The 27300-nt window shown below is 27.8% G+C and overlaps 1 protein-coding gene across 1 annotated transcript in view; it reads left to right on the forward strand.

Annotated features, from left to right (window-relative positions):
- Positions 1 to 2034: 2034 nt before the first annotated feature.
- Positions 2035 to 27300, forward strand: part of LOC100204685 (anaphase-promoting complex subunit 7) — a 58682-nt gene continuing 33416 nt past the window's right edge. Inside the window, exons 1-6 of the mRNA XM_065807102.1 lie at positions 2035 to 2055; positions 2373 to 2469; positions 2618 to 2752; positions 6139 to 6204; positions 6429 to 6515; positions 14785 to 14867. Of these exons, the coding sequence (XP_065663174.1) occupies positions 2398 to 2469; positions 2618 to 2752; positions 6139 to 6204; positions 6429 to 6515; positions 14785 to 14867 (443 nt within the window). The 5' untranslated portion in view covers positions 2035 to 2055; positions 2373 to 2397. The remainder of the gene's footprint in view (positions 2056 to 2372; positions 2470 to 2617; positions 2753 to 6138; positions 6205 to 6428; positions 6516 to 14784; positions 14868 to 27300) is intronic.

A 27300-nucleotide genomic window follows, 5' to 3' on the forward strand; every position in this document is an offset into this window, starting at 1 on the left:
AGCGATTAGTGGTATGGATGTTACTAATTGTTGGGTGTTTAACCGCTAACCAAACAAATCCTCTATAGATTTATTCAAAGTTATCTAAACTACCCCATGCATGGCACGGGGTAGTACTTAAAAACAACATAGCATGGGGTAGTACCTAAAAAAGTAAACTAGAGTACCTTGATCATAAAGGTTTAATTGATAAAGTTTATCAGTAAGTAATCTAGTGTCTCTATTGTGAACAGAAGCATACAATACAACTTGTATTATACAAGTGAATAGTTTTAAAAATAAAAAAGAACATTCAAATTTTCTTTTTGGACAAATGCCTTTATTACTAATAAAGACATTTCCATTTAGTTCTAACAATACTAATAATATTATTATTAGGATTGTTTGAACTAAATGTATATCATGTTATAAGTCTCATGCTAAATAAAAAAATTCAAAAAAAATCCTTCAAATTTTGTCTTTACAAACAAAAGCCAGAGGATAAATATTTATTGTGCACAAATAGTACCCCGTTAGCCTTGATGCAAAATTAAACTTGAGCTATTTAAAATTACATTTCTAGAAAAAGATTATTCTACTTAATCTAAATATGATTGATTTTGAAGACTTAAATTACTTTTAAATAATAAATTTAAATTATACAAATTTAGTTATTTTTTGTAAATTTATTTGCCGCTAACTCTTTAAATAATTTCTTATTTCTAAATATAAATATTATTATATTTATATATAATAAAATTTATGGTTAAAAATTTATTTATAAATATATTTTGAGCATTGCGTTAGCAATTTCATATTATATATAGCATATATATATATATATATATATTATATATATATATATATATATACATATGTATATATATATATATATATATATATATATATATATATATATATATATATATATATACATATGTATATATATATATACAATAAAAATGTATATATATATATATATATATATATATATATATATATATATATATATATATATATATATAATATTTAAATATTTAAAAATAAATACAATCAATATATTTATATACTTGTTAACGCACACTCTAATAACATTATTATAAAATAATTTTATATAAAATTTTATTGAATATATTTTTATATGTTTGATGATGTAAAGCAGTTCTTGATATTGGTCTTCATTTGGTCTTCTGCAAGTTTCCAGTGTTGTTTTTTTTTAACAGTGTAACAGTAACTTATTCACTATTTCATTATTATTTATATGAAACCACTTTGTGAAAAACGCTTTTGTTAAATACATTTTGTTAAACAAACAATATCCCACTGATGTAAAATAAAATTTAACTCAATATAACCAGTAATTTTAATTTGTTTCTATTTTTATGGGGCTTTATTTAAAAAAAATTTCTTTTTAACTATTAAAAAGTTTCTAATTTTTCAAATGATATTTAAAAAAATTTGGTCTTGTTTTTGAGGTTTTCTCTAATTATTGTACTGCTTTTAAGTTCATTCTTTCAAATAAAGTTCATGTGTACCATAATAAAAATTTTCACTTTTATTGTGGGTAATGGATGAACAGGTAAACCTTGGTAGGTGGTAATTTTCCTAGTGATAGTAAACTAAAGATGGCATATATATGTTGGCATAATTGGTTTATAAGAGTTTTTGATGACCTATGTAATGTTGTCAATATTGCCAAAAATTACAAATTATTTTTCTTTGGATCCTGAAAAAGAACTGAGAACCAGTGTAAAAATATTAAACATTGACATTTTAATTTTATTGACTTTTTAATTTTCTTAAACTTAATATAAAGTTTCCAACTCATAAAATGCCAACTGTGTAGGTGCCTAGGGCCCATAAAGCGACCAAAAGGCTCTACAATGCTAATGCATAGTACTCTAATAGTGTAATGACCCTGATGTGCTAGTGTCTAGGACTTTTAAAGTATCAACTGGACTCTGCTACTTTAGATTTAGTCTTAAGTATTTTTCTTAGTGTTTTTGAGCGCATTAACTAGAGTACTTGTTGTTCTATTTTAGTTTCTATTGAGAGACAATCTATGGATTTTTAAAGGTAGTCTAATAATATTATACTGTATTTAACTATTTTATTTTTGATTAATTATATTCAAAGAAAAAAACTAGCCTTCAATAGCTTTATAAAATTATAAATGTATTTCTAAATTAGATAAAGAAATTACTTCTATAACCTATTTGTAATACACAATTGGGGAATTGGTCTTTTAAATTTTTAAATAAATAAATATCCAAAGTTTTAACTTGTTAATTTGATTATGTAATTGATAAAAATAAATTAAAAAAAAACAAAAAAATTACTTTGTTTTTAATTTAATAAAATTTTTTATGTTTTTATGTAAATTTTCACTTTAGATTTGATTATATTAATTTATTAATTATGCAAACAGTAAGTGTTGATCAGCTTTCAAAACTTTATGAAAATGGCTTATATGGAAGTTTGAAGCTATTGGTGAGTTTTTTAAAAACATAAAGTTTCAAATAAATAAAACATAAATAATCAAATTTTTGCCTCTGACTGAATATATTTTTATCTATAAATATTTAAATATTTATAGATAATATAACGATTAAAAGTATAATTTTAAATTTTTTTATAGGCATCTTTTCAACTTTCATTATCTGCTTTTACAATATTAAAAGATGATGACTTTCAAACTGCAGCTTTGAAATACCAAATTCTTGTATTGTATGGGGATTCTCTGTATAAAGAAGGAGATTACAAAATGGCAGAAGTGAGATCATTTTTATATAAGCCTATTGTGCTATAAAATTGTTATTTAAAAAAATAGCAGAGTAGTAGAAATCAGGGATGCGAAATTCCATCAATTTTTTGGGACTCCGAGCTCAAAAATCATGGACTCCTTGGATACCGACTCCAGAATTTTTTTTTCTTTCTTAAATTAAATAAGGATTTTTATTATCTGGAGTTTTTATGTATAAATGCCAGAAAAGTGATAGGGTACCAATAATATTTTTATTATGAATAATATATATATTTTTTTAAGTGCCCTAAGAAGTCTATTCAGTCTTATCGCAAAGCACCGCAGAAAAGCAATTAACAGGAATTCACTTCTCCTTCCTAACCGATGTCGCAAAACTTGCCCAAAGGTGGGTTTGAACCACGGATCCCTTACTTTTTGGAAAAAATAAGGAATCCGTGGGTTTATGCAGCTGAGCGCAACCACTGCATAAAGTCGGATGCTTAAGTCAAGATTGTTGTTCATGAGTAAACAGCAAATGTTATCATAAATAAAAATGTTGTTATTGCAAGTTATTGTGAACATGCAAAGTATTTGCTCTCTGTTATATATGCTTCACCAAATTATTTATCTTTATAACAGCCCTCGAAAACATAGTTAGAAAAGTTGTTAACATGACTAGTTATGAATTGATGACTTTAGTAGTTTTTCCATCAAAGCAATTGTTGCGCAAAATAATTTTTATTTATTTGTTGAGGTATTTTTATAAGCTTTTTTTGGCTTCTTTCTGATTTAGATAGTACATTTTTTACCAATAGTCTAGATCGTTAGTTTGACTTAATAGCGCAAACTTACAGACAAATTTGAATTTTTATTTTTTATTGCGTATAATTTATTAGTTAAATTTGATAGCTTTTCGTATCTGAACCATATCGCTTTCATTTTTTTCAGTAAGCGTTATTAAAATAAAATTTTTTTAGCAGAGTAGACCGAAAACCAATGTACATAATTATATTATCTCACAACATTTTGGGTTTAAATTAAAAGAAACAATTTTTTTCTTAATAAAAGTAGTTACATGTTTTATTTATTTATGATTATAGTTTCACACTACTTAACAGTTTTAAACAGTGCTTAAACAAAGCACAAATTCTATCGACAATTATTTTTAAAGAACTTTACTTTGGTAAAAAATTTGTTTACTGCTCATAAACTAGTTCATTATTTCTAATTGATGTTCTTTCTATGATAAATCTAAAAAATTAATAATAACGGAATTACTTATGCAAAAAAAATCTTCTACACTAAAATATCATTTATTCTTAAATTTGGTACATGTTCCAAAAAATTTGAACAAATAAATTCTCTAACATATTATTACCTACAGGTCTAGCCAGGGGGCAATATTATGAGTAAAATGAGGAGGGTGAGTCCTTCAAAAGTACAAATGTCTTATAAAAAATATTAAACTATAAGTCAAATGTTACCTCCCTCTCTTATTAAGGGAGGGGGCAACAACCCTCTTTCGATACAACCCATGAAATCACCCCTGGGTCTAGACAATTGATGACGAGGTAATACTTTAATAAACAGTTCATCATAAGTACTTTCTTAATGGGATAAAAAATTATTGGTTTAAAACTATAAATTAAAAAAAAAAAATCGTTACATATAAAATAAACATAAACAAGGGTTTCATTAAAAGTTTTATATTTAAGAAATATAAAACTTATAATGAAATATGATAAAAAGTTTAAACTTAAAACGCTTTATTTTCTTTAACTAATTTTAACAAAAAAAATTATTATTAAACAAACTGTTTCTTTAACAAAAAACTTATTCGATCACAATTGCGGTAAAATGCTTTTACTTTAAATTTTCTGAATAAATGTCACATAAACAATATCAAAAGATAATTTAAATATTCTAAACGATAAAAGTTTTGGTTTAACGTAAAACTACTGAACAGGTAGGCAAATGGCCATTTCGCACGAAAAATGTGAGCTGCGTAACGCTTCTTAACAAGACACAACATTCGAACCGAAACTCAATCTGGCCAAATAAATAAAATTGGCAAAGAAGGAGGTTAGCTTCCCGGTCAAATGCTCTTTTTTAGTGCTTTGTGGCAAGATTGCCAGGTCTTTTTAAAGCATATTAATAACTATAAAAAAAAAGAGTCCCGGAGTCCTAAAATTTTTATGGACTCCTAAGACTCTGGACTCCGGGCTAAAATAGGGACTCCATGGACTCCGACTCCAGACTTTGCACCCCTGGTAGAAATTTATAAATGTATTACAATTATCACATTGAATATTATTACAAAGAATATATTAGGGGTAAACCTACCTATGGGTAAACATCCTTCTTTTCTCAAGATAAACTTCATATAAAAAAGATGTAATATTAAAATACATTATTTTTTTATTTTAGCAATTTTTTGTCAACATAAGTAAACATTAATATACAACAAAACATTTATACAGTTGAGGAACATTTTTATATATCTATTTTTTAGATTTCATACTCTGATTTACGATTTGAAATTTACTATAGTACTTTTTGTTTAATAATTTTAAACCTTGAACCTTTTGTTAAATGTTTAACAAATTTTTTAAATTTTGTTTTGAACCTTTTTGAACAAATCTTAAGTTTAATCTTCAAATTTAAAAATTTCTTTCTAATATCCGAAATAAATAATGTAAAACAGTAAATGTTAATTATATAGTTATAATTGTATTATTTAGTACTATATAGTATAAATTATTAATATTATTGTTTAAAACATCAGAAAATACAGTTTCTTTTAATGATAATTTATTTCAAAAACTTTTTGCTAGATTTTTAACACCAGCATCATCAACTGATTAAATATTAAAGTAGTTTTTATTCTTTACAGGTTATAAAAAATTGTTACTGTTGATGCCAGCCATTGGGTGTTATTATTAAAAATGTTAAAATTTAGAATGTTAAAATTGTTACTTATTTTTGTAAAATGTTAAAATTTAGAATGTTAAAATTGTTACTTATTTTCGTAAAATGTTAAAATTTAGAATGTTAAAATTGTTACTTATTTTCGTATTAATTAAATTAATAAATATGCGGTAGTGGTGTAGTGGTAAAGCGCTCGCTTCATAAGCGAGAGGTTCTGAGTTCGATCCCCACCACATCCCTGGTAGTACCGGGCTCAACTTGTTTCTCCGCGCAGCGGCTTTGTTCTTTAAGGTTCGTGTTTCGGAGTTATAGAGTTGAGAAAGGGGTTATAACCACTATTAAGTAGCCTCCTGATCTGCAGTGGCCTTCCCGGCCTTGAGGAGGCGAACAACAACAACAACAACAAAAAAAATAATAAAACTATTCTTAATATATAAAATTAAATAGAGTAAAAATCATTTTGAAAATTATTACTTTTAAAAATCTAGCTGCAATATTGTGATGCATTGAAGCTAAGAAAATCATTAGACAGAATAAAGTCTCAGCAACGACAGGTTTTTTTTGTTTTTTTTTTCGAGTTTTTTCTACTAACCCTTGTTAGATTTAACTTTTTTTTAAATTTTTTTATAGTTCATAGTGTTGCTTTTCATAAATTTTGTTAGATTAGTTTTGTTAAATTAATGAAATTTGTATTTGATTGTAACAAATGTTATTAACGAACAACAACAGTAAGAACAGATGTACTTGTCAAAATTTAAAGTTTTCTTTTTGTTTTCAGTCAATTTTGTATTCAGAAGTTGATGTAAAGTACAAGATTTATGAATGCTATATACAGTTAAAAGACTTTAAGCAAGCTATGTCCACTGTAAGTTAAAGTTAGTTTGAAATAATTTTTATTATTTTTAATCCTTTCAATCTCTGTGACCTGCTCTGTGTTTCTTAACATTAGTGTGTCATAACATTGTCATTGTTAGTAAATGTGACAACACTAAAAACAACATTTTTAAAAAAGTCAATTTTTATTTTACAACCTTTAAACTAATCATGACATTTCACCTGCAGTGATTTAACTGTTTTTTACAGGAAGTGAAGTGGCTAATATATATTTGATAATAAATTAAAAATTGCAAAAAAAAATTTTTGTTGCTTTTTTTCTTCTTGTTTTAAACTTTATTTATTACAAACTGACAAGGGTGCTTGCAACAACAAGGGTACTTGCAACAATAGAGTTACTGCTAAAATATTTGAGGGTATAGTTAACAGGAAACTTTTTTTATTTTTTATTTTAATTCACTCCCAGCAAGGATGCAAGCAACCACTATTAAATTGAGAATTAATAGAAAATAAAGAAGAAAGTTAAAGAGCAAAGAAATGGTTGTCAGAAGACTTGAAAACTTGTAGGTTGTATGAGTCAGGAAAACACGAAGATGGGAGAAATCTCCAAAGGGTTGAAGTGCGTGAGGAAATGCTGTCCCTGCATGCTCTAAAAAAATGCTTTTTATAGCATTCAGGGACAGATACTGTGAAAAGACATGACTTTGCTAAATGACAAGTCAAGTGAGAACAAGTTTTGGTTGATGGAATTAGAAATAATAGCTCTTTTGAGCAGCAACCATGATAGCATTTGTAGAAAAGAGAAAGAGGTGCAACTATGCGATGATAGGAGAGAGGCTCAAGCTTGGCAGATAAAGCAGGCCCATATAAGTTTACAATATATTTTTAGGCCTTGTCTAAAAGAGAAAGAGCATCATTAGAAGAACCAACCCAAATATGACAACAGTATTTCATACAGGGATGAATTTAAAACTTCTTGGGGTGGAGAATGGAATTAGGAGTAAGATAATGGCAAGTACAATAAAGAGAAGCAACCTTAGCAGATGCTAACTTTGTAATTGTTGTATATATGGTTTCCATAAAAGGTCAGTACTGAACGATAATCCAAAATGTAAACAAGAAGGTTCAGTAAGAGGGTTGCAATTCATTAATATAGGAACGATAACATTATTGCGATAGTTGCTTGCAGTAAATAACTGAGTTTTGTTTGTTTTATAATTCACAACCCCCAATATGTTACAGAAGTGAGATCCAATACAAGATTGGCTGCCAGTTCTCAGCAATCAAAAAAAAAAAAAGAAGATTTTTTTTTCCAGACAAGAATATAAAGTTGAATCATCAGAAAATAGAGCCACTTTAGAAGTAATATTGTCAGGAAGATCACAAATGTAGATAAGAAACAAATTAGGACCAAGGATAGAACCTTGAAGTACCCCAGAAGTTAAAAAGAAATGATTTGATAATCTCAAAAGACTGAAAGTTATATAATAAATGATTTGATAATCTCAAATAACTGAAAGTTATGTAAATAAGAAAATCATACAGGGAGAATTCCAAGCCATAAAACTTCATGTTAGCCTAATATTTTAAACAGGTGCACATGAACACAGTAAACAGATGAAACTTAACTATAAGGTGTCAAAAATGTTCATTACTCAAGTAGAAGTATGCAACATTTCAAATAAAAACATTAGAACACATTAAAAGCAAAGGGTTATAAAGTATTAGTAAATTGCTTTTTTTATATTTATCAAGATATATATATATATATATATATATATATATATATATATATATATATATATATATATATATATATATATATATATATATATATATATATATATATATATATAATACAGACCTTGGCAGGAGTAAATAAGTGCAAGAGCACAGAAACACTCTCCTAAAACAACCATCGCAAGCCATACAAGCTGCTTCTCTAAATAGCTTTTTTACAAGAGCTTTTCGTTTATTTTTTTTTTGCATGAGATACCTATTTATTAAAAAATTTCTTATTAGAAACAAAATTTGATTTTATACTTGTTACAAACATATGCTTATAATGTTAATGTTACAAGAATGTAAATACATGAAAAAAAGCAGCTGTGGTGCAGCGGTTAGGTTTCTGGTTTCAAACCAAGAAGTCAGAGGGTCAAAGCCAGCTCTAATTCAATAAGCGACATTGGTAATGAAGGAAGCGTGAACTTCCTAGTTAAATGCTCTTCCATGGTGCTCTGTGATAAGACTGTAAGGTCTTCTAGGAATAAAGTATTACTTATTCGATAGAAAATTTGATAAACAATATAATAGTTTTAACTACTTTTGAAAAATATTTTATATTTTCTTACTGTAATAGAAGGCAGGAAGTTTAAGATTTATTTCAACAGTTAAAGATCCTACACTAAAAGTGTTTATATATTTACAATTATTTTTTAAGAAAATATTCAATTGTACATTATGTTTTTTTATTTTGCTCAAATTGAGACAAATTTTTATAATTCATTAAATATAAGGTATAAATAAATATATAATTCATTAAATAAAATAAAAGTTATTATGCAATAATTCTGTGCGTAATAATTTTATAATGAGCATAAAATAAGTTTGAGCAAAATAAAAATAGTAGTTTTTCAAATTTATTTTTTTTAAATGTTTAACATTATAAACTGAATTTATTTTTTCTTAATCACATTTTTATAATAAACTGATTTTTTAGTTAAGAAACCAATCAGTTACCCTAATCTAATTAAAATCATTTGCATATGAATTAGCACCTTTTTAATTTTTTTTTTTTTTTTTTTGCAATAAATGTGCCTTTGAATAAGCATTGCAGTTTATTATGCTATTATTTATTTAAACAACTTTGCGATTTTGATCATACTGTGGTAAACAACTTTGTGAATTTGATTATATTGTGGTAAATAACTTTTTCGAATTTGATCATATTGTCATTAATGTTATATTGTTATTATGCAGTAAATCACACTAAGGATTTTTTTTTTTTTTAAATCTTTTTACACTGCATATTTGTGTTTAAAATGAAAAGATTTTTTTTTTCAAGTTCTATTATTACCTTTAAATTATAATTATGTAATGTTTATATTTGCATTTTAATTTCTCAAATTCTGCTTTATTAAAACAAAAAATTCATTGTAGCATAGAATAACTTTTAATACAAAATTGACAAAATGTTAGCCTTTTGTATAGTTAAAATATAATCTCAAGCACTACAAAAAATTGGTGAATGTTATACAAAAAATAAACAATTGCATCTTGTAAACAAAAAAAGTTTTCAATTTGAAATTCAAATTTTGTCTTTTTTATACAATGTACTTTGCACCAAAATTACTAAATTTTAATAAACATCTGAAAGTAGAAGAAAAAAAAAAAGTCATTTGTTTATGAAAAAGTTATACTTTTGAGAGAGCTGTAAATTGCTCGTAAATTGGGATGTGTGGACCCGTAAATTTTTTGTCCCCGTAAGCAACTTTTATAAAGAGCGAAACATACATACATTGACTATCAAATAACCTGACTTGTTACAGACTGCTTCTACATTGACAGAGGGTTTGGTTAGAGTCAGCATCAATGTAAGGCTTACGGTTAGAGTTACAGCGTGGTTTAAATATGGTTATATTACTTTAATTAATTATTTTTGTAAATAGATAAAAAGAATGTATATATATATATATAATGTATAATGAATAGATAAAAATAACAAAAATTAATATAAGAAATATATCTTTATAATAAAATAATAAAGTTAAATATGTATAAATAAAAATAGAAGTAAAACAAAAATTAAACAAAATATATAAATATAATAAAAATAGTAGAAAAAAAGTAAAAAAAAAAACTTTACCGGAATAAAAAAAATCATGTCCCGATAAACGCTGACTAGAGGTGTGTATATATATATTTATATACATATATATATATATATATATATATTTTTTTTTTTTTTTTTTTTTTTTTTACATCTTCGCTCCCAACAAGGCTATCAGCAACCCCCACAAAAGCAAGGCAACTTAAAAGATTGCAAGTTATATAAATCAGGAAACAAGATGAAGGAAGCAAATTTCAAAGAACTGATGTTCGAGGAAAAAAACTAGACGAATAAGAGTTTGGAGCACTTAAGAACAGTGACAAAAAAAGAATGAGGCTTGATTGAATGACGAGTAACACAAGAATGAATTTTAGTAGATGGCACCAGAGACACTAGCTCTTTAGAGTAGTGCCCATTATAGTATTTGTAGAAGATAGAAAGAGAAGCAACATTACGTCGTTGTGATAATGGTTAGTGATTGGCTGCAAGAGCAGGTCCAACTATGTTTGCAATGCGTTTTTGCACCTTGTCTAAAAGAGAAAGGGCATCATTGAAGCCTCTCTCATCATCTACTCCAGATATGGCAACATTCCATACAAGGCCGTATTTGAGATTTATAGAGATAAAGAATAGAATCTGGAATAAAAAAGTGTTGAGCACGATAAAGAGATGCAACCCTAACAGATGCTAATTTTGCAATTGATTTGATATATGGTTTCCAAGAAAGATCAAAAGTAAGATTTAATCCTAGAAGATGAAGGGTAGATGACTCATCAAGTACATTACCATTCATAAATATAGGAAGATGTAAATTATTGCGATAACGATTGGCTGAAAAAAGTTGCCATTTATCTGAATTAAAGTTCATTAGCCACTGTGAGCCCCATACTGTAGAAAAAGTAAGATCTTTTTCAAGCTCAAATGCCCCCTCCAAGCAATCAGATCATCTTCATATCCTGAAGTTACAGGATATGAAGAAGAGTGCTATCCATCAAGGACAACTTTTATGCTACAATTAGAAAGGAAGGACTCAATAATCTTAAAGATGTTACCAGATACACAGTAAGAAAAAAACTTATGGAGAAGACCAGCACGCCAAACTTTATCAAAAGCTTTAGAAATGTCAAGGCCGATAGCATTTTTGAAAATAAGGATAACAGATGCCGCTTTCCAGCAGCCTGGAAAACAAGATTCAGATAAGCACTTGTTAAATAGTTTTGAAAGGATAAATGACAGCTCCAGAAAACAATTCTGCAAGACTACAACAGGTATGTTGTCTGGACCACAAGCTGTAGAAGAGCAGAATATTACTTATAGATACAGAAGCTGGAGTGATACGAATGTCAAGCAATGGATCAACCTGTTTGACGGCTATACCAGGTAGATTGCAACTTGTTGAATCAAGATATAATCTTGATAAAAAGTTTTTAGCAAACAATTCAGCTTTGTCTTTAGGTGAGGTGACTTTGTCACCTCACCTAAAGACAAAGCTGAATTGTTTGTTATTATTGATACTGTTAAAGATTTTCCAGAAGTAATGAGAGCCTAATTTTTGTGATGAAATACGAGATTTCATGGCCTGAGAATAGCGAGCTTTGGCATTAGACAAAATCTTTTTACAGTGGTTTTTAGCAGTAATAAACAGACATCTGTTTTCTGGAGAAAAGTTTTGCTGATAGATATGGAAGTAACAGTTTCGATTGGAAATTGCAGCAGCATAATGTGAGGAAAACCATGGAGAAGAGTAAGGCTTGACCTGGAATTGTCAAGAGGAAATAAAAGATTCCATACCAGCCTGAATCCACATGGTTATGTAAGAAGCACATTTGTCAGCAGGAAGACAAAAGATTTCTACCCAAGGGCCATGATGAAGAAAATCACGGAAAATGTCCCAGTCAGTTTTAAGGTAGTTGTAAGAAGTACGATGATAGGGGGATTCAGATGATGAAGTAGAATGAGATGATAGTTTTAGAGAGATTAAATGGTGATCAGAAGCACCTAAGGGTGAATGTGGAGAAACTGAGCACTGACTAGGATCAGAAACAAGACATAGGTCGAGTAGAAAAGGTAAAAGATTTGGGTTCTCTAGAAAGCGAGTTGGAAAGTTGACTATTTGAGTTAGAGATTGAGAAAGGCAAAAGTTGAGGGCCTTAACACCAGCAGAGTTACTGACACTAGAGCCAAGCCATTCAGTGTGATGAGCATTAAAGTCACCAACAACAGCAATATTAGCTGATGGATAAAGAGAGAGGGCTCAGTCACTTTAATCAGAAATAAGATCAAAAAGAGTGCAGTCTTGAAATGAAGGAGAGGGATATAAAACAAAAAGAAAGGTGATATAGTGAAGTGGTGCAAAACGAAAGTACATAAAAGAATAGTCTGTGAATTTAAACCTAGTGTCCCGACAAATGGGTGAATTCTTGCGAATGTAAATGCTCAGGTCAAGCATGTGACTGTTAGAGTCTTTACAAATTAAAGAAAGATAATTATCAACACTAAGATCACAAGATGAGACAGCTGAACTTAAATTAATTTCACAAAAGGCAAGTAGGTCTGGTAAACTTTGCAAGAGATAAGACTCAACGGAAGTAAAGTTACTTTGAAGACCACCAATATTAGTGAATGATAGGTTTAGAGAACTTAGTGATGACGATGGTTTTTGTGTTTTATAGTTTTTGGTCCTTTAGTCATTTTAAATTTTTTAAAGAACTTGACTCAAAGCATAGATAGTACTCATTACACTATTTAATAGTCCAAGCAATTGCCTCAATACAATAAACCCTAAGCCATAACAAAGAGCTCCAAATGTGGCCTCTACCATGCACACCAAAAGTACGAACAGGGACACCACCCATGCGCAACATGGCACTGTTAATACTTTGATATTTTTTAGCTGTTGATGGAATCAGCTTCTCTGAGAGCTACCACAGAGTTCGAGAAACCTGACTACCAGCCGGCCTCAGAACCGTAAAACTGAGTTTTTGAGCTGTACCCTCATTAGGAGATAATAGAATGAGTTGTCTAGTCTTAAAAACAGAGACACAAGCAAAACCCATGCATTGAGTCAAAAAGATCCAGGGTCCAACATCTTAAACTGGAAACAATGTTTTAAAAATACATCTGCACCAGCCTAATAGATAAAGAAGGGATGCGAGGCTGGTCAACTGATTTAATCTGTTTTACCTTTAAGTCTTTACCTAGGAGGCCTTCTACAAGACAGTAGCCAGATGCGTTTAACATCTGCCCAAGATGAGTATTTTTATTGAGACACCATCTCTAGCCTTTACTCAACCAAGAGCCCCAAGGCAGGGGGTGTTTTTTCAGTAGGAGTTAGCTTCTCCTAGCCTTTGCCTAAAAACACGTATCCTACAAAGCAGCAGGACATGAAACAGGTTGTACTGGGTTGCATGTTACCAGTAGCAGGATAATCTGACCTGACAATAGTATTTATATATATATATATATATATATATACATATATATATATATATATATATATATAAATATATATATGTATGTATATGTATTACAGTAATATATATATATATATATATATATATATATATATATATATATATATATATATATATATATATATATATATATGTATTACAATAATATATATATATATATATATATTTATATTTATTTATTACAGTAATATATATATATATATATATATATATATATATTTATTACAGTAATATATATACATATATATATATATATATATATTTGTATATATATATATGTGTATATATATATATATGTGTGTGTATATATATATATATATATATATATGTATATATATATATATATATATATATATATATATATATATATGTATATATATATATATATATATATATATGTATATATATATATATATATATATATATATATATATATATATATATATATATATATATTTTGTAATGTTTTGGAGATCTAAATAGTGTAATTAGAGATGAAACTTTGAAGATTTAAAATTTCAATGTGTATTGTATTTTTTAAAATAAATAAGATGTCAAGGTACATATTGCAGACATCAGTTCAAATGTATTTAAAAAAATCACACAAAGGATTTCTTTTTTTAATTCAAAAATATCAAAATTAGAAGAATAGTTAAAAGAAAGTTTTCAAAAGATCAAAGTAAAGACAGAACCACCTAATTGAGAACTGGAAAAAACTAAAATTTTTAGACAAGATATAAATTGAAAAGCAGTGATGAGCATTTTGAATAATTAAGAACTTATGATGGAGTTTGATTTGAACAATTTGATAAGAAAGACAAAAGAAAAAAGTTTTCATTGTGTTTGTTATGGTTTTAATGTTTTACTATGCTTTAATATTGTTTTAATTGTTTTTTTTTGTTTTTTTCCATTATTCTTTTAATTGTTTCATTGTTGTTATTCTTTTTTTGTTTGTTGATGTTTTATTATTATTAATTTATTTAAATTTGATTATAAAGTTGGAAAGTATTGATCAAAAGCAAAGAACTTCACTAATCAATATGATGCTTGCAAGGCTTTACCAAAAACATGGAATGGAAAGGTACCTGTTGCTGGTAATTTTAGAGATTGCTGTTTATTATAAAACTCCTTTGGGAACAATTTAAAAAGTATAATGGAAATGAAAAATAAAATTTAAAACTTTAAATTAACATTAAACAAGTACTATTTAAAAAAAAAAGTTTTTTTTTTTAATTAGTATTTTTCTTAATTTTAAAATTTAAGTTTTAAAATAAAAATAATTTTCCTTCTTCAGTAAAGTTCTTTTCTAAAATTTTTATAAATAGTTTATAAGTTAAATTACCTCTTAAAATTTCCAAAAAATTTCCTTCTTAATTAAAGTTCTTTCCTAAAACTTTGTTCTTTTTTAAAATAGGTCTTAAAAAAGTTTTGTGTCCATTAGATATTGGTTATAAAGTAAATGGTTACAAATCAAATCAATGAGAAATGGGGTATAAAAGAAAAATAATGAAAATTGGATGTAGTGGGATTCGAACCACGGCCATTCTGTTTATGAATTGAATGCCTTATCAAAATCAGATGAACGTACGTATACTGAATGAACAAAAAACTTTAATTGAATCAAGACAAAATTGAAAAAAAGTTTAATAAATTATTTCCCATGATCCAAGTGATCTAGCAGCTTATGGATCACTTTTATAAAAAATGTTAGGCGGATCATGTTATGAAAAAAAATTCAGGTCTCAAAATAAATGGCTCAAATAAGCCACTAAATCTGAAAACATTTTTGTTGTTGTAATTCGGACGTACTTACAACACAGTGAAATAAGAAAAGGTGTAAAAAAATAGTAGTGATTTGAGAATAGATCCTTGCAAAAATTTATTTTCCATTATTGCAAAATATACTTTTCAAAAGTATATGTAACAGATTGTCAGTAAATTAGTAAACAGTAAATTACATCAAATCAAAAGATAAAAGGTTTGGACATGGAGCGCAAATATTGAGTAGTAAGTGTCGCATTTGATGGCTATGAAACTTTGTCAACTAAATTAAACAAGCACGCTAGAAGAAAAGAAAGTGTTAGGTGTGTAACTTGTATAGACACATGTTTGTCATGATTTAAGCAAAACCAAAAACACATTTGTTTCCCAGGCAGTTTTACTCATTTTTAACACATTTTTTTTGAGGTTTTAAAGTCAAGTTTTAATGTCACATGCTTTTATCACTGATTTTACATTCTTTACGTAAATTTAGTATAATATAATATTATGTTTCCGTAACGGTGAAACCATAATTATTTTAACTAATTCAGACATGATTACTACGCAGTAAGATAAGAAAAGGTGTAAAAAATAATACTATTTCTCTGATTGAAAAAGTTGAACATTTTATAAAAAGAATTCGTAAGAAAGCACATTTTTTCTTAAAACCAAAAACAAACAAAAGTGATGTAATTAGTAATAACAAGGATAATAATTATCTATTTAAATCAAAAATTAATAAATTATGCCTTTTATACCTGATTTGAAAAATTTTGAAAATTACCTATTGCATCTTTTTGTTACTTATATAAAAAAAAAAAAAAATTTTTTTTATATAAGTAACAAAAAGAATTAACGTTAGATGTTAAAAATATTAAATTCTTAAATTAAAAAATTTAAATATTAAAATTATGGCTGATAAAACAAAAAACATTTATTATTCATACCAATTTATTACTAAATTTTCAAAACAAACTTTCTTGCAGGTTATTTGTTCCCTCAAAAAGTGAGAGAAATATTTTTAGAAATAATTTATAACAGTTGGAAAATACCACTGACATTGTAAATTGGTACTCCATAATCAAAATTATAAAAAACTGTACATTTATTCAATTTAAAATTAATTTCCACTCAATAACTGCATATATTTTAGATAAAGCAATTGAATTTGTAAAGATCCCAACAGTTATTCCAGGTGAAACAATTTATGTAATAAACCAATGTAGAAATACCCGGGCAGTTATGACAGAGCAGAAATTTGTGAATTTCTTATACTATATATTTTAGATTTATTAGGTAAAAATTTTTTTTTAAACATCTTCACTCCTAACAAGACTGCAAGCAACCATTATTAGAGTTGGAATTTACCTGAAGAGAAAAGATGAAGTTTATAATATAAGATAACGATTAACAAGCGACCTGAAAGATTGCAAATTATATGCATCAGGAAAACAAGATAAAGGGAATTTGAGAGAAAAAAATTAGACAAATAAGAATTTTTGGAGCACTTGATGACAGACAGTAATAGGATAAGACTTAATTTCACAATGAGTAACACAAGAATGAATTTTAGTAGAAGGTACAAGAGGTGCTAGCTTAGTAGAGCAGTGCCCATTAGAGTATTTATAGAAAAGACGAAGAGAAGCAACATTACTACAATGTGACAATGGTTGAAGGTTAACTGCAAGAGCAGGTTTGACTATGTTTACAATATGCTTTTGCACTTTGTCTAAAAGGAAAAGGGAATCATTTGAAGATCTGCTTCAGATATGGCAACAGTATTCCATACAAAGTTAGATTAGAGAGTTATAGAGATATAGAATAGTATTTAAAATGGTGTGCATATAAAAAAAGAGTTGCAAACTTAGCAGATGCTAATTTTGTAATAGATTTGATATATGGTTTCTAGCAATAGTTAACAGACGTCTGTTTTCTGGAGAATTGTTTTGGTGATAGGTATGGAAGTAATGGTTACAATTGGAAATTGCAGTAGCACAAAATGAAGAAAACCAAAAAGAAGAGTGAGGCTTGACTTAGAATTGTTGGGAGGAAATAAAAGATTTCATGCCAGTCTGAATCCAAAAAGTTACATTAGAAGCACATTTGTCAGCAAGTAGTCTAAAGAAATCTACCCGAGGCCCATCATGAAGAAAATCATGGTTAGAGTCCCAGTCAGCTTTAAGGTAGTTGTAAAAGTTGTGATGATAGAGGAATTCTGGATGATGAAGAAGAATGAGATAATAGTTTTAGAGAGATCCAACCATGATCAGAAGCACCTAAGGGTGAAAGAAACTAAGCACTGACTAGGATCAGTAACAAGACATAAGTTGAGTAGAGAAGGTAAATAGTTCAGATTGTCTGGAAAACAACTTGGAAAGTTGACTATTTGTGTTAGACATCAAGAAAGGCAAGAGTTGTGGGTCTTAATGCCTGCAGAGACACTGATACTAGAGTCAGCATTAAAGACATCAACAACAATGATATTGGTTGAAGGTTAAAGGGAAAGTGACCTTAGTCAAATTACAATTCTTAAATTGACATTAATCAATTTGATCAGAGATATCATTAAAAAAAGTGCAGTCTTGAGATAAAGGAGAGCGATATAGAACAAAAAGAAAGTTGATAGAGTGAAGTGGTGCTAAACAAAAGCACATAAAAGAATAGTCTGTGGATTCAAACCTTTTTTTCTGACAAATGGGTGAATTTTTACAAATGTTAATGCCCTGGCCAAGCATGTGACTCTTGGAGTCTTTATCAATTAAAGGAAGACAACCATTAACACAAGATGAGACAGCTGAACTCAAATTAGTCTCACAAAGTGCAAGTAGGTCTGGTGAACTTTGCAAAGATTAGACTTAACAAAAGAACTGTTACTTCAAAGACCACGAGTATTAGTGAATGATAGATTTAGAGATCTTTGTGATGACGATGGTTTTTTATGTTTTTATAGTTTTTGGTATTGTAGTCATTTTGGATTTGTTAAAGAACTTGATTCAAAGCACAGATAGTGTACTCAGTACACTGTTTAATAGTCCAAGCAATTGCCTCATAACTATTAGTAAACTTTAAGCTTTTACTAAGAGCTCCAAATGTGACCTCGACAATGCACACCAAAAGTAGGAACAGGGGCACCTTCCATCTGCAACATGGTACTATGATACTTTACAGCTATTGATGTTGTTACCAGTAGCAGGATTACCTGGCCTGACATCATAAATAATGAATGTTAATGAATTAGGTCTTTATTGCAATGATGGTTTCTTAATGCGAAAAAATCTGTTCTACAGCTTGATAAAATTAGAAAAGATATTTAAAAAATGTTTGAAAATATTGGCTTTCAAATTAAAATAAGCATATTTTAAAAAATTTTGAGTTTTTTTAATGTCAAATCTAACATCTGATAATTTATAAATTTTTCAAAAAAACATATGAGTATAATAATATTAACTCAAACCATCAAATCCCAATTTCAATGATTAACAGGCTAAACCAAAACTCTAATAAAAATGTATTCAATTCCTCTAAATGTATTTATGAAGATGCCTATAAATTTAACCCGGTAAAAAAAGAATGCAAAGAAGCAAAATAGTACTAAAAACATAATTTGGTTCAACCCCCCACCCCCACCCCACCCTCATATAGCAAAAACGTTTCCACTATATATATATATATATATATATATATATATATATATATATATATATATATATATATATATATATATATATATATATATATATATATATATATATATATATATATTATATATATATATATAGAGAGAGAGAGAGAGAGAGAGAGAGAGACATATATAGACATATATAGACATATATGTGTGTGTTTATTAATAAAACTTTATTTTGATCTATAAAGATTTTATTCTTTGCGATTAAAAGAAAACTTTAAAAAGTAGTATACACTTCGTTTAACAATGAATATACTACGATGTGTTATATAGTTTTACCAAACTTAATAAAATTAGCCGACACGCGATTTAATTATTTGAAGTGCGACCCTACTGTTTTTTTAAACATTGTTGTTGAATTACATTTTCTTTCATTTCCAAATGCTATTGTATCATTTTTAAACCTTATAGTTGCATTTTAAATCACGTGAATGGGCAGTTCCCAGTGGGAAATCCGCTAGCAATTAGCTAGCTATAATCATAATCATAAAGACAGCGATTTGGCCACGAGGATTGCTAGCTTTTTTAAGTTAGCAAAAAGCTGTCAATATTTGTAAAAATAAACATCAGTTTAGCTACAAGGGCAGCTTAATAAGCTAAAGAACCACTGGCTATTGTAGCTAGCTTCATATCCTAATAAAATTGCTATCTAAAAATTTTTGATATGTAGCTATCAACCAGCTATAGATTTATAGATATTTTGTAGCTAGCAACAAAGTTACGATATATGTAGCTAGCCACTACTACAAAATCACAATGTTAAAAGTTCAATTATTCTCATAAATAGACTCAACACTAAAAATCAAATTTTTAAAGTCGCAATAAATCGCTATAAAGCTAGCTAGTCACTAGCTCATTTCCCACCTGGTTAATTCATTAATAATACTGATTCTCTCTTTTTTTTCATTAGTAAAAGATATTTTTTTTAACTTTGTCAAACAAAATTAACAAAATAAAAAATTAATGATGCAAGTGGAAATTCTTTTTTATTATAAAAAAAAGTCTTAGTATAATAAAAAATGTTCAAAACGTTAAAAACATGTTTTAAACAATGATGACACATCTTTAATTTAATTAATAATTAATTTACTTTTAAATAAACCATTTCTTATTAGACGTATTTTAGTAGTCAAACATTTAAGGTTTTTTTCTTCATTATTTTCACCCGAGAAAAAAATTAAAACTATTAACTTTTACAACGAACTACTGATTATCATGGCGGACGACTCAAATGAGAAATAAAAACTGTTTCAATCGTCCGCAGGGGGACTGGGAAAAAACCGTAGGGTACACCGCTGTATATATATATATACATATATATGATATATATATATATATTTATATATATATATGCGGTATATATACACACACACACACACACTCACACACACACACACACACACACACTCAAACACATATATATATATATATATATATATATATATATATATATATATATATATATATATATATATATATATACAATATGTATGTACATATATATTTATATATATCAACCCTTAGAATTAGGAAAAATGAGGTCGGCAATAATTTGCAAACCCTAATCTTTTCGTGGTGAGCATCAGGTTGGCAAAAAAATTTGTCTTGGCAGTACCATAAAACATAAAAAGGAGGTTGGCAATTTTTGCCGACTTCTTTTCTATGTTTTATGGTACTGCCGACCTCAAACATTTTTAAATCGGCAGTTAGGTCAGCATTGCCAAATGCCCAACCTAATTCAGAGGGCTATATATATATATATATATATATTTATATATATATATATTTATATATATATATTTATATATATATTTATATATATATATATATATATATATATATATTAAATTAATGGTTTTTACTTTCTGACAACACGCAAATGTTGGACGAAATTCAAAAGTAGGGGAAAGGCGCCTATGATGGCATACCGGTCATATTTCCATTAAAATTGGTATTGGTAAAAAAATGATTAGACCTACATGACTATACTGACTTTACATTAGTTTTAGTGAAAAAACGTCCCTTGTGCACAAGTATTGTTTTTATAATCAACAAATATCGATTTTGGGATGTGCTGTTGTAGTTTTATTTCCTTCATATATTTAAGATTGTAATTTTACTATTAACTGTGCAGAAATAAAATTTTCATGCATTTTATATTTAAGTTTTGTGCATTTAGTGGAATAGTTACTTTAATTTTATCTTTTGAACAAAGCAGACACAGCTTGTTTTAATGAAAATGATGACTTTTACCCATGATGGCATACTGACGAGTTGTGAGTGTTGAAATATTGACGAGTTGGGAAAACCTTTTTTTTTTATAAGAAAAACTTATTTTTAAGTAAAGTTAAAAGAAAGCGATGCTCCAAAATTTTTTTTTGGTCCAAAAAATACGTAAAACGTAATATATCCTATGCGCATGTGCAAAATTTTACAATGCTGGTGTGTAGCATGAAATGGTAAATTAGGATGGTTTCGAGTAATTTCTGGCTTTTCTGAGGGAAGACTCTAAGGTTAAATGAAATCATTAAGTTACCCTCGATCCTAACTAGCCCCATCCTCCCCTATGCCATCATAGGAGCAGTGGTTGCCTATGATGGCATACTTGTGCTTTTTTAACAATAAGAATAACTTATAAAAAAAATAAAACTGATGAAAACTCCCAGGGTAATTATTGTTCTAGATGTAACAAGGAATGTATCCATATCAAAACTTTTATTATTGGTCTTCAGGATACTGAATAATGAAGCTTCAAAGTTAAGTATGCCATCATAGGCGCCTTTCCCGTAATTAAAAGTGATGTATTTGTTGGCATAAGAATCATTTTTTTCCTTCCATACTCCCAAATGCAACAATCTATAGAACTATATATAAATATATATATATATATATATATATATATATATATATATATATATATATATATATATATTTATCCCCAAAAAAATATTTTTGAAAAATATATGCTGCCACCCCCTAAATGTGTTCTTTATGATAAAATAACACTGTTTTTAAAAATTTTCTGAATAAAAAATATTTTTAGACCCTTTAACATATAATGAGCTCCTAATCAAAAAAATCAATTATCAAAAAAAAAGTTCTTCAAAACTGTATCATGTTAGGTAGGGTGCATCGCTTGGTACCATAATTTATGAAAATCACTTTTTTTCAAAGCGCGTACTCATTTTCTTATGTAAAATTAAATTTTAATTTAAGTTTCCTTTTAGTGTTTTTTAATTTGAAAACGTTTTGATAAGGCAATTGACACTTTTAGATACGCAATATATCATTATTTATAGCAATTTTAATTTTTTTAGAAAAGCGCAAATTCTAAATTATTTTATTTTTATACTTATGTCAAAGAGCGTTGTTTTGTCAGAAATTAATTAATTTTTCTTAGTGATAAGAGCATGGGAACACCCTCCTCCTCCCAAACCCCCTGAGCCACCTCGGAACAAATGAATTTATGTCATCGTCCCTAATGTAGGGGAAAGAATTTTTAATCTAAAAATTACTCAACCTCATATTTTTTAAATTGCTAAAAGGTTTAAAACTATTTTCAAAACTATTTTTTGTTAAATATTTTATTAAAAAAAGTACTTCTCATTAGAAGCGGTTTTCAAGTTTTACAGGTTAAAGTTTTGAATAAAAAATCAAAAAAATACAAGATGTATAATTCTGTTTTATTTCTTAGTTAAATTATTTCAAGAACATCTTTCTTTGATTTAAAGGTAGGAATTTCTTCCCTGTGTATCATTCTTGTTCTAACAAATCCATCTCTTCTTTCTTGGCCGTAAACAATGGCAGATGCTTCCGTCACGCTTTTGACGCAGCGTTCTGTTGCTTGAGTGTGAATGCTGAATTTAGGAATTTTCAATGGATTTTCAATGAATTTGGAGACCTCCACTTTAGAAAGATTACATGTAAATATTGGTTCATAACAATCTTTTACATTCCAAGAAATTAATTCTTGAAGAATAGTAGCGTCAAGGTTAATTTTTGGAGATATTCTTTTTGTCGAACAGCAGTGTCTCCAAGCTCATTATTTCCTCTAATTTGTAAAACCTTATCAACACCAAACTTTCTTTTATTTTTATTAGAGCTAGTCAAGAGTGAAACCAGAATACACTCACTATGGCTGTACCAAGTCCCAGTTCGTATATAAGGTGTAATAATATTCGCCACATTGACTGGCATTGTCTTAAGAATTTTAAGTTCAAGCAAAATGTGTCTTGGTCCGTCCTCCAGCAGATGTTTGGAAGAAATTTCAAAATAAAGTTTGAAATACATTTTGACACAAAATTGAACTAATATCTTCAAGATCTCCAGCTCACTGTATTTAAGGTTATGATTTCTTGTCCACAAAAACATCAAAGCCATACCAGTTGTAAGCCAGCGAGAATGAGACAATGATCCACATTTTAGATTTGCGAGATCCGGAGAAAGTTTTCCTGACTTGATAGCATTTACATATCTGTAACTGATATAAGCATCAGTAGATAAACTTTTTATGTCTTTCTCATCAAGTTTTGGAAGCTCCTCTCCATCTGGCAGGGGTGTAAAATTATAATTTATTGTCATATCATTTACATACTTAAGGTTTTTGCAAACTGATCCTTTAAATCCGTCCTTGCTACTTGTCGGACCAACAAGGGATATAATTAAATGTCGTAGCTTGAGTTCATTTGTATGTTTCATGCAAATCGCCCAATAGCATTTATGTCCTAACATTTTTTCAAGATGGGCATGAACTCCCCCTGACCATCCTGTGTTGATATTAGTTGAATCTCCACCTATTACTATGCATGACTCAGTTGCATTGTTTTTTTCAAGCACATCATAGAGTGCTTCAGCTATTTTTTTTGCAGGTTTTTCTGGATGAAGGGCAGGTTCTGGCGTGATGTGAGCAAGATAACGTCCAGTTGGCTCCCAAGATACACTTATATGCTCCTCTTTTATGACTCTAGGGTGAAGTTTTCTGTATTTATCTGGAATTAACGTTTTGGTCCAGTCTTTTCTTCCATCATAAGCAATTCCAATTATCTTTTCGTTACTACGTTTATTAGCTTCAATAATTGTATTTTCTTTCATTACATTATTCTTAGCCCTTCGCATTTTATTTGGGTCAACAGAAAGGTATGACATATTAGGAGAAAGATAACCTGCAGCTATAAAATCTTTTATTATACCAGTGATTATAGCAGCCCCACCAACATTAGAAATATTATATCTTATTGCAGCTGATGCCGCATGTGTTATAGTCATTTTGTTTTGCTTTAGACTTGGTTTTTTTAAGTATCTTGTAACCAGTGATGCAAATTTTCCTAGTTTTTCTTCAAGCAACTTGTCGACCAAAGTTTTTGTTTCGTTTTTTAGTTGTGCAGTATTTACATTGTATGTATCATCAGTATCATCAATACCATTTTTGTTTTCTTCATGCAGATTGAAAACAAGTTCAGGATTCTAAATTTTTTAAACATGCAGTTTCTATAATATATATATTATAATATAATATAATATAGTTTAATATATATTAAACATTAAAAAGTTAATTTTAAAGACTTTCTTAGATTGCGGTAATAAATGTTTTAAAACAATTAAAGAATTATATTCATGCTAATTGAGCTAACCTGAAATTTATTAAACTCATATTTTCTTTCATTTTCTTTTTTTTCCCTTTTTCTTGCAGCTTCTTCCTGAATGTTTTTCCTATTTTCTCTTCTCCGTAGGCGAACCGATTCTTTATAATCACATAAACCAATTTGCAGAGTAGAAATCTCTTTCTTTTTAAGCCTCTGATTACGAAGCCAAAGAAGATCAAGTACAGGAACTTTTTGTAATAGAGGGCATGAACAATAAACATGTGCACCTAATTTGCAGTTTTTGGGATCATTGCAAAATGATGCTGCCTCTGTGCATATAATGATTGTATGAGTACATGATATGATATCAAAGAGACTATCAAGCTCATTAGTTATTTTGTTGGTTGCTTCTTTGGATGGTTTTGTGTTTTTTAAAAACCTGGGTATTTTAAACCATAGTCTACTTATTTTTTCTGCTAGTGATTTTTCCGAAATTGTAACTGGTGGTTTAAACATACTATTTGCTTTGAACCATTGAACTGTCACCAGTTTAGCAAGTTCTCTGCTTAGTTCTTTTGTAGCAAAATTACTTTTTCTACATTCAAATTCTATTTCTTTTCTTTCCAAAAAGGTAGATATAGATTTAGTTATTTATCACAAATAATTTATATTAAGTCAATATATATTTTTGATATAATATTTTTTGAAAATATTTTAGAAGTTAAAAAAAATAAATAAAAGCTAACCTTTAGAAGAAAACCCATTTGAATTACTGATCTTTTTGTGGGTACCTCCGACAAAACAAACTCTTTACCTTTTCCAACAAAAGTAGACAATTTAGTTGCTAAACTATGTCTAGTTTTCACATTCGATGTATAGTTACTCATTGTTAGTAGTTATTAAAAATAAATTAAAATATACACATTATTAAAAAGTACTTGTGATTAGAGTCTTTTTTATAAAAAATGTTTCTAGTATATAAACAAAGTAAATTTGAATTCTCGGGTATTTAAACTGAACAAAATCCTGCTTCTTTCGTTTCTTTGTTTTGAAAATATCTTTCCTTAACAAAAACATGTATTTAAGATAACAATGTATGTTACAATCGTATTGTAATTTTACAATCGTAGTTTATAAAAGAAAAATGTACATGACTGGTGCTAGAAGAAGACAAAATTAGTCTTTTCATTAAGCCCCGAAAAAGATAAAACATCACCATAAGGTCAAAATAATAACAAAAAAAATTTTTATCACATAGTTCATTTTATTACATATGTTCAATATGCATAATCGCTGAATATGCACAATACGCATTATAAAAACAAACTTTATGATATTTTGATAACTAGTATTTATTTTTCAAGGTAAGTATTACTCACCTTGAGAATTATACAGTTGTTACAACACATGCTCAAAAAACGGGTAATTATTTACAATAAACTATAAAATGTATAACTAAAAGTCTCAATTGCCTTACCAAAACATTTTCAAATTAAAAAACACAAAAAAGAAACTCAAATTAAAATTTAATTTTACATAGGAATATCAGTACGTCGTGTTATTTTAATCAAAATGATTTTAGCGATGTACCCTAATGTTGGGTCTCAAATGAAGCGAAATCATATGAAAATTTCATATAATTATGAAAAATTTTTATATAGTTATAAAAAAATTTTATATAATTAAAAAAAATTCATATAATTAAAAAGAATTCATATAATTATAAAATTTTCATATAATTATTAAAAAAAAATATCTAATAATAATAAAATAATAAGAATTTAATAAATAATATAATGTATGTAAAAAATATAATAAGTAATAAAAATAACTAAAATAAAATAATAAAGAGTAAAATAAATTATAAAATTTTCATATAATTATAAAAAAAAAAATTATATATACATATATATATATATATATATATATATATATATATATATATATATATATATATATATATATATATATATATATATATATATATATATATATATATATATATATATATATATATATATATGTGTGTGTGTGCCTCTGTGAGGTTACTTTATTGCCCTGGTACCGCTCCAAAAACTATCAATCCAAGACTTGCTAATATTCTAGAGACCTACAGCATGATACAATGAGTTCACCAACTCGTGTATCATCAACTTCTGGTATTGTCAACCTGCTTCATCTAGTAATAAAGTGTCATGATGATATTTCTCTCAATAGTATTCAATCAGGCAAGGATTTTTCGAACTACTGTTTGGTCCGGGTAGCACTCCAACATCAACTTTTAAAATGTCAAACTATTTAGTTTTTGAAACAACATTTAAAAAAACTAAACTTATCATGTTTTATAGAAATTTTAGTAGAAATGCAAGTGATGCTATGCTGTTTATTACCTGAAATTAATGTTGATAATTATACTGAACAAATAAGAACAAATAAATTGTTCTTGATAATTTGGCAATTTGAAAATATTCTATTAGACTTGGCTA

This window comes from Hydra vulgaris, chromosome 10 (assembly GCF_038396675.1).
Source record: "Hydra vulgaris chromosome 10, alternate assembly HydraT2T_AEP".
Lineage (NCBI taxonomy): Eukaryota > Metazoa > Cnidaria > Hydrozoa > Anthoathecata > Hydridae > Hydra > Hydra vulgaris.